Genomic DNA, 15363 nt, shown 5'->3' with positions numbered 1-15363 from the left:
TGTTCACGATGAAAAAAAAAGAAAATTTTGTCATCACTTTTTCTGTAATTATTTATTTTTATTTTTTTAATTATATAATTTTTTTGAGATGTTAGATTTCTATGAAACTTATATTTTTAGGAAGGATTTTTCATGCAAAATGTAAATTGCAATATGTGGTTGCAAAATATAAACTGCAAACTGAATTTGCAAGTTTTGTCGAAGGCAATCTTAGGTTGTAGAGCTTGCAAACTCGATTTGCAAACCGAGGAAAAAAAACTTACGTTTCTTCTTCTCCAAATCTGAATTTTTTTTCATCAGATGAAATCTCATTAGGGTTTCAAATCTGGTTGTGCATCATCACCAACATCAAGATAAAATTCATCATCAACATTATATTCATCATCTTTATCAATAAAATTAGAGTTTTGGTTTTTCTAGGATTTCATATATGGTTGTTTTTTTCTCTATTATAAGAAGAAGAAATGAAGAAAACGCTTTGTATTGAGATGAAGAATGACATCTCGATCTGTTAGAGTTAAAGAATGACATATGGATCAATTTCTAAGGTTTTCCTCTCAGAGTCAAAATTGATCTTTCTAGATATGTAACCTTGTTGGCATATGGATCTGTTAGGTTTAAAGAATGGCATGAGAAGAAGATTTCCAGAAGAAGAAGAAATCCTAAGTAGAAGAAGAAACATTCTCATCAAAAAAAAAAAGTAAAGAAGAAACCCTAAAAAGAAAACAAGAAGCCCAAAAAATTACGTATTTTTAGATAGAAAGTGAGTTTTAATGTGCAGAGAGTTGTTCCAGGGGTGAAAAAAATGAAAATGACTTGGTATTGTCAATATTATTTTAAACTTGACATCTTATTACCTATGGTATTTTAGTAACTTCTACTTTATAGAAAAGATCTCTTAGGTGGGGGGAGGGGGGGTGCTTCAGTCGATTTTTACTATAGAGTCAACTGAGTAGCAACTCCATATGATCGTTGGCCTCCAAAATGTCGTGTGGGGGATGATCATAGCCGTTAGATTGTCTCAACGTCTATTATTTTAGATTTGAGTGTTGAAAGCACTCCAACTACCAAAATTGGTCTTGTTTTTTTAAATTTAATTATTACATTTGAAAGAATGAGGGAAATTCTTAAAAGTAGGAAATTGAAGATCTCAATTTTTGAAAAAAAAAAATATTTCGAAAATAGTTCACACGTGTTTCAAACGTACACAAGATCAAACACGTTTTTCGCGCACTCGCAAAAAAATCACACACGTATTTCACACATGCACGCATTTTAGGTCTGAGCCCCTCTAATTGTTAATTTCTTTACAAATTGATCTCAATTGGGTTGTATTGTTCACAATTTAATTTTCACCGCACCAACTTGTAATGTTTTTAGTGTGAATGTATTTGATTTTCTCCAAAAAAAGAAAAATGAAAAACAAATAATCTACCCCATGAAGGGACAAAATATATCATTGGGGATCCATTCAAAACACACCATCTTCTCCGTCATTCCCATTCTTCTTTTTGCCATCATTTGGAACTCCTAGTCCTACCCATGGGTAGCCATTGTAGAAGCACCATCTCTTTTTTTTTTTGAAATATAAGACACACCATCTTTAGTAATAACTAAGAGTTACTGCAACCCAAGGGATGAGACCCAAAATTTCTCAGCCCCTCACTCCAAGCTGGGTCCCTTTCTTAAGTCTCAGCTCAGTAACAGGGGGGTGCCCGATAGTCTGTTATTGTAGAGTCGGCTCAGCACCAACCCCACATGATCGTTGGGCTCCCAACTATCATGTGGGGACGATCCTAGAAGATCTGGGACTGGCTGTTGAAAGCAATCCAACGACTAAAATTGATCTTAAATTTATCTCGAAAATGGTTCACACACATGTTTCACATATAGACGAGATCACACATGTGACGTGTTTCCCATGTACAAAAGATCGTTTCTTGCACATCCATAAAAGAAAACCCACACACTGTTTCACACTATGTTTGAGCTCCTCTTAGATTGGAATTGATTTTTGAGGTGGAGGCTTGATTTAATTTAGGGTGAAAAGGTGGGTTTTTAAGCTTTACCCCCTCTTTGGTTGGACTTGCTGGAAGGAGCAATTTAGATAGAAGATCTTAGTTTTTTGGTTGTGCATTGAAGATCGAAAAACAATGTCGAAGAAAGATAGAAGGAATGCTCAAACATTACATCAATGTCAATCGAGTTTTATTATTTTCATAACTTGTTAATTATTTGTCGAAATATAACTCTCCTACTAAAAGCATCTCCACCGCAAGACCCAAATTGAAAAACTACATAATTTTGCTATATCCATCGAGATGATCACTCAACACACTTTTTCTGTTCGATACTACATAATTTTGCTATATCCATCGAGATGTTCACTGAACACACTTTTTCTGTTCGATACATCTTTCTATGGTGGTCTTAAACCACGGTTCACGCGGCATGGCTGCCATGGTCAAAATCTTGGCACGCCATGGCACCCCGTTAACTGGTGGTTCGGCAGTTATAGAGTTGCTTGGAAATGGATTGTGCCCTTTGGTTTTCGAACCATCCCGGCCTGTGAAGAACCGCCAATGGACCCGTGAAAGGACCTAAAATTTCATAACAATGGAACCCTGTTGGAGAGATAGAAAAGACCTCATAACACTGGATTGCCCTAAGTTGGTTTTCTTCAAGGCAGAGTAAGCCATGCCCAAGGAAAAACTTAATCACTTCAAAGAGATAACAGTCCAGATCTGACTTCAAACACAAATCAGATTTTTCATCTGAATTTCCTATTTCTTCCCTGAAATAACTTCATACTTCAAATCAGATTGTTCAACAAACAACACCATATATGCTAAAAGATCAACATCATCTGAATAGTGTCTTGTCAGACATTTATATTCACCATGTATCAATGTCACGGCCTTCACGAATCAGGGATAGTGGGGTTTACCATTTATGAGTTGTTTAACCACAAAGAAACCCAGATTAAGCAAGCTCCAGGTTTGACAAGGAACCGGCTACACATAACTCCATTCAACCAAACGGATGGAAACCCCCAATTTTCTTCAAAAGTTTCCCCACCTTCCTAGGGTTTCTTGAAATCTCATTTTGTCTCTCTCTAAGGAGTAGTAATGGCGATGAGGAATTTCTTCAAGGAGATCAAAGGAATGAAATTGAAAGAACTTCCTTCACATCTGAAGCCAATGTTGACAATTGATTACGTGAAGAAAACAGTTAGCAAAGGAATGGATAATTACCATGCTAAGTACATTCAAACCAGTTCAATTGATCCTCTTTATCATGTTTGTTTTGGTGGTATGATCTTCTCTTATCTTGTTGCCCTTCCTGAAGAACGTCGTCATCTCGCTCATCAGCAGCACGCTAAAGAACACGGAGGCCATTAAATTGACCTAATTCTTCCAATCTCAGGTACTAAGGATTCCTGTGTTTCCTGAGTCTTCCTATCTCTAGAATCCCTTATTGTTGTAATCAACTGCTCAAATTCTGTTTTTTAAGTTATTTGACAAATTAAATCACAATTTAAACTCACAACTATATAGTGCTAAATTGGAAAACTTAAAGAGATTCAGTTTCCTGGTGGATGGGGAAGGTAGAAATGCTGCAGCTTTAACAAAGAAAAAGACTTCCCAGAAAACTTGTCATTGAAGAAGTCTGATTAGTGACTGTTACCATCTTGGACGTTTTCTTTTTCCTGTCATAAAGATGATAAACACGATTCTTTTTAGTATTAGAAGTAATCTTCTGTGTGTGAGCGATGATGATTAGGTCTGTCCCTGCAATAGCTTCAAACGCTAAGTTTATTATAGTGTCCCTTTTCCAATCAACATGAATAGTCTCTTCAATCCAAGTACTACTCTTCTTTTCATATGGATCTTCGTGTAATATCCAAAACACAAAAGTGTTTTTCGTTGTACTAACAACCAATAATCTCTCTGTAAGAGATACACAATCGTCTATCTCCAGCAAATCAAATTTAAAGTGGACAAAATCAGGGATTGAGATCGTCCTGAACTTTTCACTTCCAACATCAAATGCCACGATAAAGTCATACCCCCCGAGCTTCTTCCAGAAAATGGAACCATTTGCATAAACACAGTCTCTTGCAATCATACACGGTGGTACTTCATCAATCCTTCTCCAGCATGCATCTTCCCCTACTGTGAATACGTCGCAAAACATACTGTTACAGGCATGCCATATGCGCACGACCTTATGTATCTTCGATATAGGATCAAATCCTAGTCCATAACTAACAATACGAGGGAAACCTAAAAGACGAGATAATATTTCTCTCTCCTCTTTTAATATTCCTAGTCGTCTTTCTTCACGAGTGCTAAGATTGTAAATATAAAAGGGGCTTTTGCATTCGGAGTACTCCCGGATACATACCAAACCGTTTATGGGTTTCAGCAAACGTTCACGCACGGGCACTATTATGTTATGAGCATGACTTGTTGCAGCACATCCATGTAGATCCATTGGAGATAAAGAGATTTGGGTGTCGTCGAGACGAACAGAGAAAAGGAGCATTGGGTAATTATGGGGTCGGCTAAGATGTAAATCATGAAAGTATTGATCGTGTTGAATCAAGTAGAACCAATCTTTGGATACGGATTTAAACCGCATCAACGTCTTAACAGGAACTCTGCTAAGTATGTTGGATACTATGTCATAATTCTTTGGGATCAAAATATGATCAGAACCCAAGATAGTCTTTCTCTTCTTCTTCATGGTATGTCTACTTATTTTTTGGGGGTTTCCTACCACAAAAAGAGACCTACTGTCTCTGGGTATTTAAATAAGGAACTACTAATCCGAGTGGAAATAGAAATTCTAATTGGAAATAAAATGTCTGAATTTTCTCTCCCAATATTCTATCCCGGTGAACCTAAAAATTCCCCCAAATCATAAAAATTATACCTTATCTCTCAAGTTAACCTAGAAAACTTGATGAAGACTCCATACCTGGTTGAGCAATTCTGATGATGGTGAGAACTCGACCGACCAAACTTCAGAATCACAGTGTATAAGTTAATCGATGAATTTTAAGCAACTAAAACAATGACAATTCAACAATCTGATTTTCGATTAATAAATAAATACCCACCCACGTAAATCAATGGAATAAGAGGAGGATCTAAAGTTTCAGATGAATTCGAGCCCTAACAAAGGAGTAGGGCATCGGAATACAGGTTTGCCCTAGACTGCCTTTTGGAAGAGATGTTAGTAATGAGAGAAAACGTGTGGTGTGGATGGGAGACTCGCACTCGGGAGTTGTCTACCTACCGAGACTAAAGATCGGTTCATGCAATGATGCAAGTAAAATGGGAGCGCCTAAAGGTAATCCGTGGAATTGCTATTCGTGTCCAATACCTATTAACACGAGAATGGATTAGTTGCCTAATTATTTTTTGAGAAATTCGACTACTTTCTACCTTAGTCATTACAAGGCATTGATACATCGCCTAAGTTAAACCCATAAATAAAAGAAGCCTAAAACCAATAAAATGAAAAAGGCTAAAATCCGACAAATTTATTACATTATTTATAACTAATACAGTAATCAGTTGTCAAATTGGGAGGCACCTAACGCCCCCTTAATTTCAAACCAACCATGATCCGTGATGAGAAGTAGAGAGGGAAAGAACTTTGATATCAAACCTTTGATCTAAAATCACCATTAAAAATACTCTGAAGTTTCTGACTAGTCAATCTGAGACCCAAAGCAAGGGCTCAGACTGGCTGATTCAGACACTAGACGGATCGACTCCACCAAACCATTTAAATGCAGGGCTCATCTCCGCGACAATAGACGGATCGACTCCACTTCACCATCTAACCATGGGGTTGATTCGTAACTTTTTGAGAGGTCCCAAACCGGGCCATTCATAGGTTTTCATCTTAATCAACCAGTATGCAGGTTTTTTACCTCAACCAGATAAACCGATCTGAGGGTTCTTTATCTTAGTCGTATCAAACAGTCCAAAGGTTCAACCTCTCAGTAGAATCAGTCAATCTGAGAACAAATTCCACTAGAAATGCCCATAATCAAGAAGCCCCCTAGCTTGAGTACCAGAGCGCCACTAGCAATATCACCAATAAAATCAACTAGAATCAACCCCAATCACAAAAGAAAAGGGCACATTTACGAGCGCCCAAACAGTTTTCTTTTAGGCCTTCTTTTATCACATTAGGTCGTGTTTGATCTTCTAGCTGATTATGAAGTGCTTATAGGAATTAGTCACGTTTGGTAAAAAAAAAAGGAGTTAGGGCTCAGTGAAACAGCAGAAGACCCAATATGTGGTGTGTGCTTTCTGCATTTGCTGAGTTCTTGTGTTTGGACCCACAAAAACTCACTCTTTTCCTCTCATCTCATCTTCTCTCATGATTCTCTCTAGTCCCACTCTCTGTAATTTGAGAAAATTTTCACTAGCTATTTGGCCGTTTGATTATCATTACAATTACAGGAACAACAAGGTGTTACGGGAAGATTAAGAACAAACCCGTATCCAAAGTCAAGGTAAATTTGTGGTGTTCTTTGTGTTTGTGATCGAGATTATGATGTGGGTATGAGCTATGAAGCGGATATAGATTGATGGGTTTCTCTTCTTTGTCCACTTGGTAATGAAAGTGTCTCATGTGAGGCTTTCGAAGCTGCTTCTTCGATCCATTTCTTTCACACAGTCTCCCCATCTACCAAAATTCGGGCGTTTTTTCACTTTGAAAGCATTAAGTACAGTTTCAGTGCCTCGATCTAAAAGTTTATACTAGGTAACATTTGTTGGAACATGAGGCTCAATCTAACATGTCAAACTCAGAAACAAAGTACACCATTGTGTTCGTCTTGCTGAGCTCTTTAATTTAGAGCAAAAAAACACAAGACTCTGATTCAGGATGAATGCGATATTCAAGTTTGAATTTGGTGGCCAGTATATGGACAACGAATTTCTTATATGGACAACTATTTTATGTGGACAACTAGAAAAATTAAAAATGTTATATGGACAATAGTTTTTAAGGGGACATCACTCTATTAATTTTCTCTCTCTAAATCTATGCCCGACACATCAGATTCGGCCAGGAGAAGTGTCGGGCGTATCATCATTAATCGTTAGAAATAATTGTTTTACATTCTTTCAATAGAGTCTGCAATTAATACGTTTATTTCTATTAAATTATAAAGAGTTAATTCCTATTTAACCCCCTTCTTTGTGACCAGCTTCTTTTATGACTCTTACTTTCTTTAAATTCAAATATGGTCCTCTTTTTATGTAAATGTCGGAGAAGAGAGTGGTGAGTTTGAGAGAGAGAGAAGTGAGATGGAGAGAGAAAGAGGTGACATGGAGAGAGATGTGTGGTGGAGATGGAAGTGAGGCGGAATCCATGTTTTATTTTTAATTTTATTTTAAAAAAATATTTATAGGAATGGCAGTTAGTAAATTTACATCAAAAAATAGAATAATATTTGAATTTACAGAAAATATGAGGTCATAAAAGAAGCTGGTTACAAAATAGGGGGTCAAATAGGAATTAACTCAATTATAAATGTTAGATTTATCTTGAGGGAATGATGAAGAAATGGTCGGTGGGTATGAGGTAAAGACCCCTTACTTTTTTTTTTTACAGCCTGAAAGTTGCATACCCATTGGTGTGTCAATATCCACTTTTTTAGAGTACTAAAGTTATTCCATGACAATGATGTTTCATTCACACTTTTTGGAACATTTTGACTCATCTTTGCATTCCCTAAAGTCCATTTAAACTTTCCATTTTCAAAAGGGGTTCTTTATTGATTTTTTCCCTCATTTTATGTCACAGTGTCATTTTACAAACGCCCTACTCCTAAATATTAAATCATAATTTTAAAACTTTACTTTTAATAAGTAAACGTTTAACTAATTAAGTTATAGTAATGATTTTTATAGTTCAGTTTACATACTCATAAGGTCGTCTTAGTTAAATATGATAGATCTTGTTAACTTGTCTCCAAAAGCTTCATATTTAATATACTAATCTAGAGAGAGTAAACAAGTACAACTCAAAAGGGAGAGAAAAAGTGCTACAAGTTAGACTATGATTGCTTCACAATAGCTCAAAATCCACTATTGGATCTACTACTTGTTAGATTGAGATGTTGATGCTGATAATGATGTGAAATTGAGTTACTACTTTCACCCATTTCTCTTTCCATCCTATACCCATCTTCTATCTCTTCTTTTGTAACCTTAGGCATCTCTCCAACTTCATTAGGCCTATGAGATGATAAAAATTGAGGTATAGACTCACAATAACCGCCCGATGAAGACGGAGACGGTGTTGGCCCAACCGAAGGGAGCTTTGAGAGGAGAGCTTGTAAAGCACTCATGGATGGCGTTATCCCTAATGCCTGGCTATTGAAGTGATCATTATGATAAAATTCCATTGTCGCCGGAGTGGGTCCAAATGCTGCCTGAAAAGGCCAACAACTACTAGTTGAACCATAGACATCAGCCTTGTATGGAATTGGTATAGATGAAGATGGGTGTGGTAAAAGAACTCCTGGAATACTCTCTAGATAACAGAACTTCTTTCTCAATGACATAATATAGTTTGGGTCTTCTATAACCTTGATAATCACATAAAATAAACACATTACAAACTAAACAATTCATGATCAACATTTGAGAGAGAGAGAGAGAGAGAGACCTTATGAGTAGCACCTAATTGAACAACACCTTCTCTAACTGCAATCAAAGCAATAGTCTGAAAGATTTTTATGAGTAACAAATTTAGAGGAGCTAGGTTTTCCTAAATATAGTAACAAAGAAAGATTTATATTAGTCAATGTTTTTCTTTTATGTACCTTTATACCAGACTGAAACTGAGCTTCCCATGTCCTTGGCTGCTGAAAGAAATTTTACAGTAAAATGTAATAAATCATATGTTCCATCAAAAATGAAAAAAAAGCCCTAAAACAAATCAATCAAGATTTACTTACTAAATCTCCTGTATTATGCCATGCAGATAAATAGTTAATTTCTTGTTCATTTGGTTCATTGTATATCCATTTATGACTTCGATCAGCTGCTACTTTTCCAATATACCTAGTCAAAACCATCATATAAAGTATGTGAATGTCTTTCTCCACTATAAGCAGAGACTAGAGTTCGAATCTTACTGTACTAAAAAAATAAAAATAAAATTACCCTTCTCCGAAATTGTAAATTTCATGGGACATCTTGAAGAATAGTTCCGGTTGAAGGCCTTTAATGGGTTGAAATTGACAATTTCCATATGCCGACGATGAGCCGACCGTGCAGTCCGTGGCTGAGTCAATGTCAGCAATTGAAGCAGCAAAGTTGCAGAATCCATCTTCCCAAACTAATATCCTGTTTGAACCAAGAAATTATATATATATATCAAGAAGTGATAAACTAGTATAAAATGGAAAAGGGTGGAAGTAGTTAGATCTAATTAATTAAGATATTACCAATTCCTTCTGTTTCCTCTTGCCCTATCATAGCCTCCTCCTCCTTCTTGAACATCCCATCTATCATATGAATGAAAATGATTATAAACAAAAAGGGCAAAGGAAAAAAAACAATATAAAAGACTACTGTTTATTTTATTATATATGGATTATTATGTGGTTTTCTTCTCACTTGGGTGGTGGGAAGTTTCTAGGGAGGATCCTCCAAAAGACTGCATAAACCCATTGAGAATTTTCATGAATACACAAGCTTCTCAATGTTTGTTGAAGGAGATGAGTAACTGCTAATTGGTTTATTGGTTCTTCCATTTCTTTTTCTACCCTTCCCTCTCTCTCTTTCTCTCTTAATGCTTCTATGAAGAGAGAATAAATCTAGCATCCTATCTTCTCATGGTAGTGAATTTATAGTTTTTTTTTACTTGTGTCTCTCTCACCCTTATCCTTCTCTCCTAATCCCTTTCTCTCTCTTATTCTTACAAAAATATGTGTGAGAATAGTCTCACATCAAAGAAATACAATCTAGCAACCATGAATATAATGTCTAAGTTTTTTCTAGCCACTACCATTTAGTTTTGAGTTGGATGACTACAAACTTAACATGATATCAGAGGTAAGCCCATCAGTGATAGGCTTAAAAGTTACATGTGCTTCACGGCACAAAAAAAAAACACGTGTTAGGCTCAAGAACTCCACACGTGAGGAGACATTCGAGAATAGTCCATGTTTTGAGTTGGATGATCAAACACTTAAAAATATAATCATCCTTTAGATTTTACCATGACCGCAAACTTAAAAGACTTTTTCAATTTATGATTATGATGTATCTAAATAATGAATGTAATGACTCTCGGAGTTCCATGTGAGAAAAAAATGTGTTACTTTTACACCATAACAAGTAAATCACGACACCCTCTCTTTGCTATATTTTGCAGGGATCACACTTCACTTCAAGATTTAGAGCATCTACAATGCAAATCTCAATCTTAGAAACTTGGAGTGTCACGTAAGACTTGTAGAGTTTTTATCTCAAAATTCTTCTCCAATGCAAAACTCAATTCAAATCTCCAAGATGACGTGACGAGGGTGGAATGGAGATATCTCAAGAGGACACTCCATTTCTAGAGTGTCCTCTTGAGATATCTCTAAATGCCAACTCAACATTTTCATATATTTTAATGGAAAAAAATGCCACATAAGCAATTTTGGGGTTTTAGAGTGTTGCATTGGAGAAGTTCTTCGAATAGAGGATCTCAATCTTGACAAATAGGAAAGAGAAAAATTAGAGATCGACATTTGAATCTCGATACATAAGATTTTTAGAGTTTCTTTGAGTTTTGCATTGGAGATGCTCTTATATCATACTTACTAAATAAATCGAAAGATTGACAACGTAAATTGTCATTTAAAACAACCATGTTATTCTAAATGTTACGAAAACCAACCCTTAAAAAGGCTATTGTAATTAGCTTTGCTTATTCATCTATTTATTTTCTAGAAATGTAATATAATATTTATTTCTCGAATCTACGACCAACAGAGTGGAAACCAACTTGATAACACTCCAACCATTAGAAACGAAATACGTCAGACAACGATCCATGACTTTTGGACTTTAGAGGAGAGCATAGAAGTTGGGTAATCATAATTTGCTTTAATATCTCTTCATATATATAATGTGAAATCTGTCCAACTAAAATAAAATAAGAATTCAATCTAAGAATAAGGTTGAGTTGAGGTGTAAACATTTCACATATATGGTTTCAAAAAGTACAGTATGTCATTACATTGATGTGTTGATGTTAGAAGTACAGAGTATGTCTGCACACATATTATCAAATGACTCAACATATTTTGGTGGATAAAGTGCGCAATAGTATTTTAGTTCATTACACATGTTAGATGCACACACGTTAGGTTACAACAAACAAAAAATGTAGTAATCATATTTCTGTCATTGAACATCTGAATTATGTACAATACTTGTTTATACGTTAGGTAAATAAATATGTTATGTACAACGCGAATTATACCTCAGTAACGTGATTAATTTATATGTACTCAAAGTTTTATTACTACTTGTTTTAGGAGATGATGTTAGTAATCAAGCACAATGAATGGAATGGATATATACTCATGAAGTACCTATGAATAAATGAAAGATCCCAAATGCAGAAGACATAATAATTAGAAAGAAACCAATCATATTCATCATCCCCGTACTTGTACTGATTAAGTGATGAGAGAAAAGAAAGTGAAGGGACCCTCTTCAAGAAAGATACCCTTCTCATCAAAATAATTGCTTGCCAAATCTCTCTCTCTCTCTCTAAAATTTACATGAGGACCAAAGGTAGCTTTCACTATGGAGAAGTCTGAACATGAAATGAGTGTAGTTACTCTTTGACCATCCACCACCAACATATCTATACACATTTTATAGCTAGGGTGGTGATACAATCACTACAAAAGATATGGCTTATAATCCCACACACTTTTTTGCATCAGTCCTTAAAAAATTGCAATGGGGACAGTTTTTAATATTTGCCCCGATAAATTTATTATTAGGGATAAAAATATATTTGGATTGCGTACGAGATAATAGTAAAACTGTAGTTTTTTTTGGTAGTTACTACAAAAAAAAAAGTCAATTAGGGACAAACAAATTTTTTTTCAGAATTATGTTAACAGGGACAAATTTTACCTGGTATTTGATCGAAAAATTAAACTTACAACCCACCTAATTTTGGCAGTAAATCAATTGTCAAACATCAAACGTGGTATACTAGTGGGTAAGGCTAAAATAGTACTTTATTAGGGTTTTTTTCCTCCCTAGTTTCCTCTTCTCTGCTTTTTCTTCCCATGAGGTGTTGTTGTAGCTTTCATCTTGTATTGTTTTAAAAAATTAATATGGAGTGATTAGTGTAATTTCTTTTAGTGATGCAACAGGTATGATATTAGACTATCCTGGAAAACTATTATATATGTAAATTTATTTGAAAGTTTGTTAACTATTAATCCTTGGTTTTTGTTCCTAATACTTATTAGTGACAACCAGTAACCATCTCTAACATCTATTCGTGACAATAATTTGTGTCCATAAATTCTTCACGAATACTATTGTCCCTCATACTATAGGGATACCACTTCGGGGACACATCAAAATCGTCCCAATATCCATTTGGTACGGTTATTTTGATTTTCGGGACGGTTTATGTGTGTCTCTAAAAGCCATATTTGTTTGACAAGACAAAACACACAACCAACTTGTAGATGTATGTCTATGAAATGGTGAAAACCTAAGAGGGTTGTGAGGTCTATCGAAACCTAGCGAGTAGCGAGCTAACCACAACTCGTCAATCATGTTCTTCATGTCAAGGCAGTAAGTGTAGAATTGATATATGTACAGTTACCATTTCACTATTTTATGTATGGTTAAGAAATATGTTCCAAGTGGAAAGTCCAGGCGGTGAAGTTTCATAATATAATAAAAAAAAATCCAGATTCATCCTGTATAATATGTTTAATCTCTTTTGATCTTGTTGTACCATTGGCTCGACAATACCAAAAGTTTCGATTAATAGAATTATAACACATTTTATTTCAAAATACATTGTTTTGTTACTCAGAAGAAAGAAACCCCAAAATATACAAGTTACATCGTTTTATATAATATAATATGACCGTTTATTATATTCTCTAATAAAAATGTGCATTTTAGACTTCAGAATCAATGGAAATAATTGTTGTCTGTTACTTCGAGATATTTTATTCTACGTAATACAATTTTTCTACTGTAGTAAAATTTCATATTTGAAAAACCCCATAGACCAAAAATTCTTCCTAACATAGTCTTATGTGGTGATGTAAGCAAAGAGTAAGATTTGGATGATGTTGAATATCTTTATTGAGCATTTATAAGGTTTTGGTTGTTGCCATATTATATACTATATGTATATGTGTAATTAGTATAAAACAAGGTCTGGGGATGGGAGAAAGGGATGGCAGGAGGGTCTGGGGGGTGGGAAGAGAATCAGAGTCAAGATAACAGGAGGTTGAACTGCCCCATCCTTTAATTTCTTCCTATAAGGAACCAATGGAATCTCTCTGCTCATCCCATATCTTTTCCCAACTTTTGTTACATTTTATGTTACTAACATACAAAATATTTTAATGTCAAAATTTAATGAACTTTTGTTAAAATTTGAGAATTGATGGGATGGAAGATAATATTTAGAATTTTCCTTTTGATATTTCAGTAAGCTTGTTCAATTTCATTAACAATAGTTTTTGAACCAACTATGTTTACGATCTACGGAAAAAAGTGCTATACTAGACGTGTGTGTGTGTAATATTATTTGCTAATGTTTGGGTAGATACTCCAAGTACATAGATAATATGATTACTTTAATAGAAAGAAGATTTTGTTTGAGAAAGATGAATAATGTTAATACTCTAAGTTTCAGTGTTCATTGGGGTTTTGATAAGAACACTCCTTTCTTTCAAGTGTGAACATTATATTATTAGCTAGGAGTTATTATTCTGCCATTGCATAGGTAGATCAAATAAAGTAGAAATCATATGCACATTTTCGATAAGTGGTGGGCCAACTTTGAGAGTAGGAAAAGAAATGCTACCACTCAATTAAAATAGAGTTTTTCACGATGTAAAACAAATCAAAAGATGAAAAACAAAGAAAGAAACAGATAGAAAAAGTTTCTTCAGGTTATGTATTCTAGCTACAATCATATGGAACATATATAGCTTGAAAGGAACAAGAGGATGGTGGATATCTTGTATAACAAAGAAACTATACCGAAAGAAATAATTGTCCAAGCTAAACTTCAATTCTCTATTGGAGCAACCGTCAGCATTGGAGAAAATACTTGGTGTTCCTGAACCTAATTACGAACTTAGGATGTTTTAATGAGACTTTGAGTCATTTGTAATCTTTCATATTCTAATTATTGTTTGTTTTATGAAGTTAGTCTTCTTATCTAACCTCTGTAAAAAAATTTATTACGAAACTACTCTATTTCCTCAAAAAAAAAACTAAAATAGGTTTCACCATCCACTTTGCCACTAAGTTTAGTTGAATAATATCAGTAGGAGAGAGAGGTTGCCCCCAACTAAAGTTGACTTCACCACTACCTAATGTCCTAAGTATCATTGAATCATATCAATCCCAAATTTCATTGAATGGTATCAATAGGAGAAAGAAAGAGATAGAGAGAGATGAAATGGGTCATTGTCCAGAGATAAATGAGTTGGGTCTGAATATTGGCAATATGGGTTAGTATTTTCTTTCATTGACCAAGTGTTTTTACTTGAAATCTTGGGTGGAAATTTGGCATTAGTGAAGCTGGATACCATGAAACCAACCTTGCCACTTCCTTATGTAGGGTAAGAAAACACAACAATCAATAGTGTACTAGTGCATTTTGAAAGGTACATCTGCAAATGCCTTACACCACATTTTATGAGTGTGTGTGTTTTAGAGAGAGAGAAAGAGAGGAGAGAGACAGAGACCAAAAATAGACTCAAAGAAAAACCATGAGTTAAATATCTCAACTATAACTCAAAAAGACTAAAAAACAACAAACATAATATGAGTCCTTTGTTGATCACAATCTTGCAATCAATCTATATAAAATCTAAACATGTTTATTTCTAATACCATTAGACGGGACATTGATAAACTTGGAAGAACATGATTAGTTAAGTACATGCATATAGCGATATTTTTTGTGTAAAAGGAAAGGATACAGAATTGAAATACATATTGCTTTAACATAAACCCGTGGAAACTTTTACGTACCTGGAACACTGCTCCAATTGTAATCGAACATAAGAAAAATAGTTTTTGTATAAATCTGTTCCTT

At 34.8% G+C, this 15363-nt stretch overlaps 3 protein-coding genes across 4 annotated transcripts; 1 reads left to right on the top strand and 2 right to left on the bottom strand.

Annotated features, from left to right (window-relative positions):
* Nucleotides 1-2186: 2186 nt before the first annotated feature.
* On the bottom strand, nt 2187-5321 carry LOC147553240 (putative F-box protein At1g32420). Its single transcript, XM_086672205.1, has one exon. It carries the CDS (start codon nt 4747-4749, stop codon nt 3625-3627), a length of 1125 nt encoding a protein of 374 aa, XP_086528331.1. The 5' UTR covers nt 4750-5321; the 3' UTR covers nt 2187-3624.
* On the top strand, nt 3129-3564 carry LOC147553241 (uncharacterized). Its single transcript, XM_086672209.1, has one exon. The coding sequence runs from the start codon at nt 3129-3131 to the stop codon at nt 3399-3401; it is 273 nt and encodes a 90-aa protein (XP_086528335.1). The 3' UTR covers nt 3402-3564.
* A 2677-nt stretch (nt 5322-7998) lies between the features above and the next one.
* On the bottom strand, nt 7999-10037 carry LOC147553239 (uncharacterized). 2 transcript variants are annotated; one of them, XM_086672206.1, is made up of 7 exons: nt 9660-10037; nt 9488-9547; nt 9204-9386; nt 8996-9101; nt 8861-8902; nt 8704-8760; nt 7999-8623 (listed from the first exon to the last, which is right to left on the bottom strand). In XM_086672206.1, exons 1-7 carry the CDS (start codon nt 9794-9796, stop codon nt 8111-8113), a joined length of 1098 nt encoding a protein of 365 aa, XP_086528332.1. In that variant the 5' UTR covers nt 9797-10037; the 3' UTR covers nt 7999-8110. The 2 variants fall into 2 exon arrangements, with proteins under 2 accessions (XP_086528332.1, XP_086528333.1); XM_086672207.1 differs by having other exon boundaries at nt 8861-8899; nt 9660-9938.
* Nucleotides 10038-15363: the final 5326 nt, after the last annotated feature.

Source organism: Eschscholzia californica, unplaced genomic scaffold, assembly GCF_041429995.1.
Source record: "Eschscholzia californica isolate CP2 unplaced genomic scaffold, dmEscCali1.0.p SCAF_3, whole genome shotgun sequence".
In the NCBI taxonomy this organism is placed as follows: Eukaryota; Viridiplantae; Streptophyta; class Magnoliopsida; order Ranunculales; family Papaveraceae; genus Eschscholzia; species Eschscholzia californica.
This window is presented reverse-complemented; position numbering and strand designations above follow the sequence as displayed.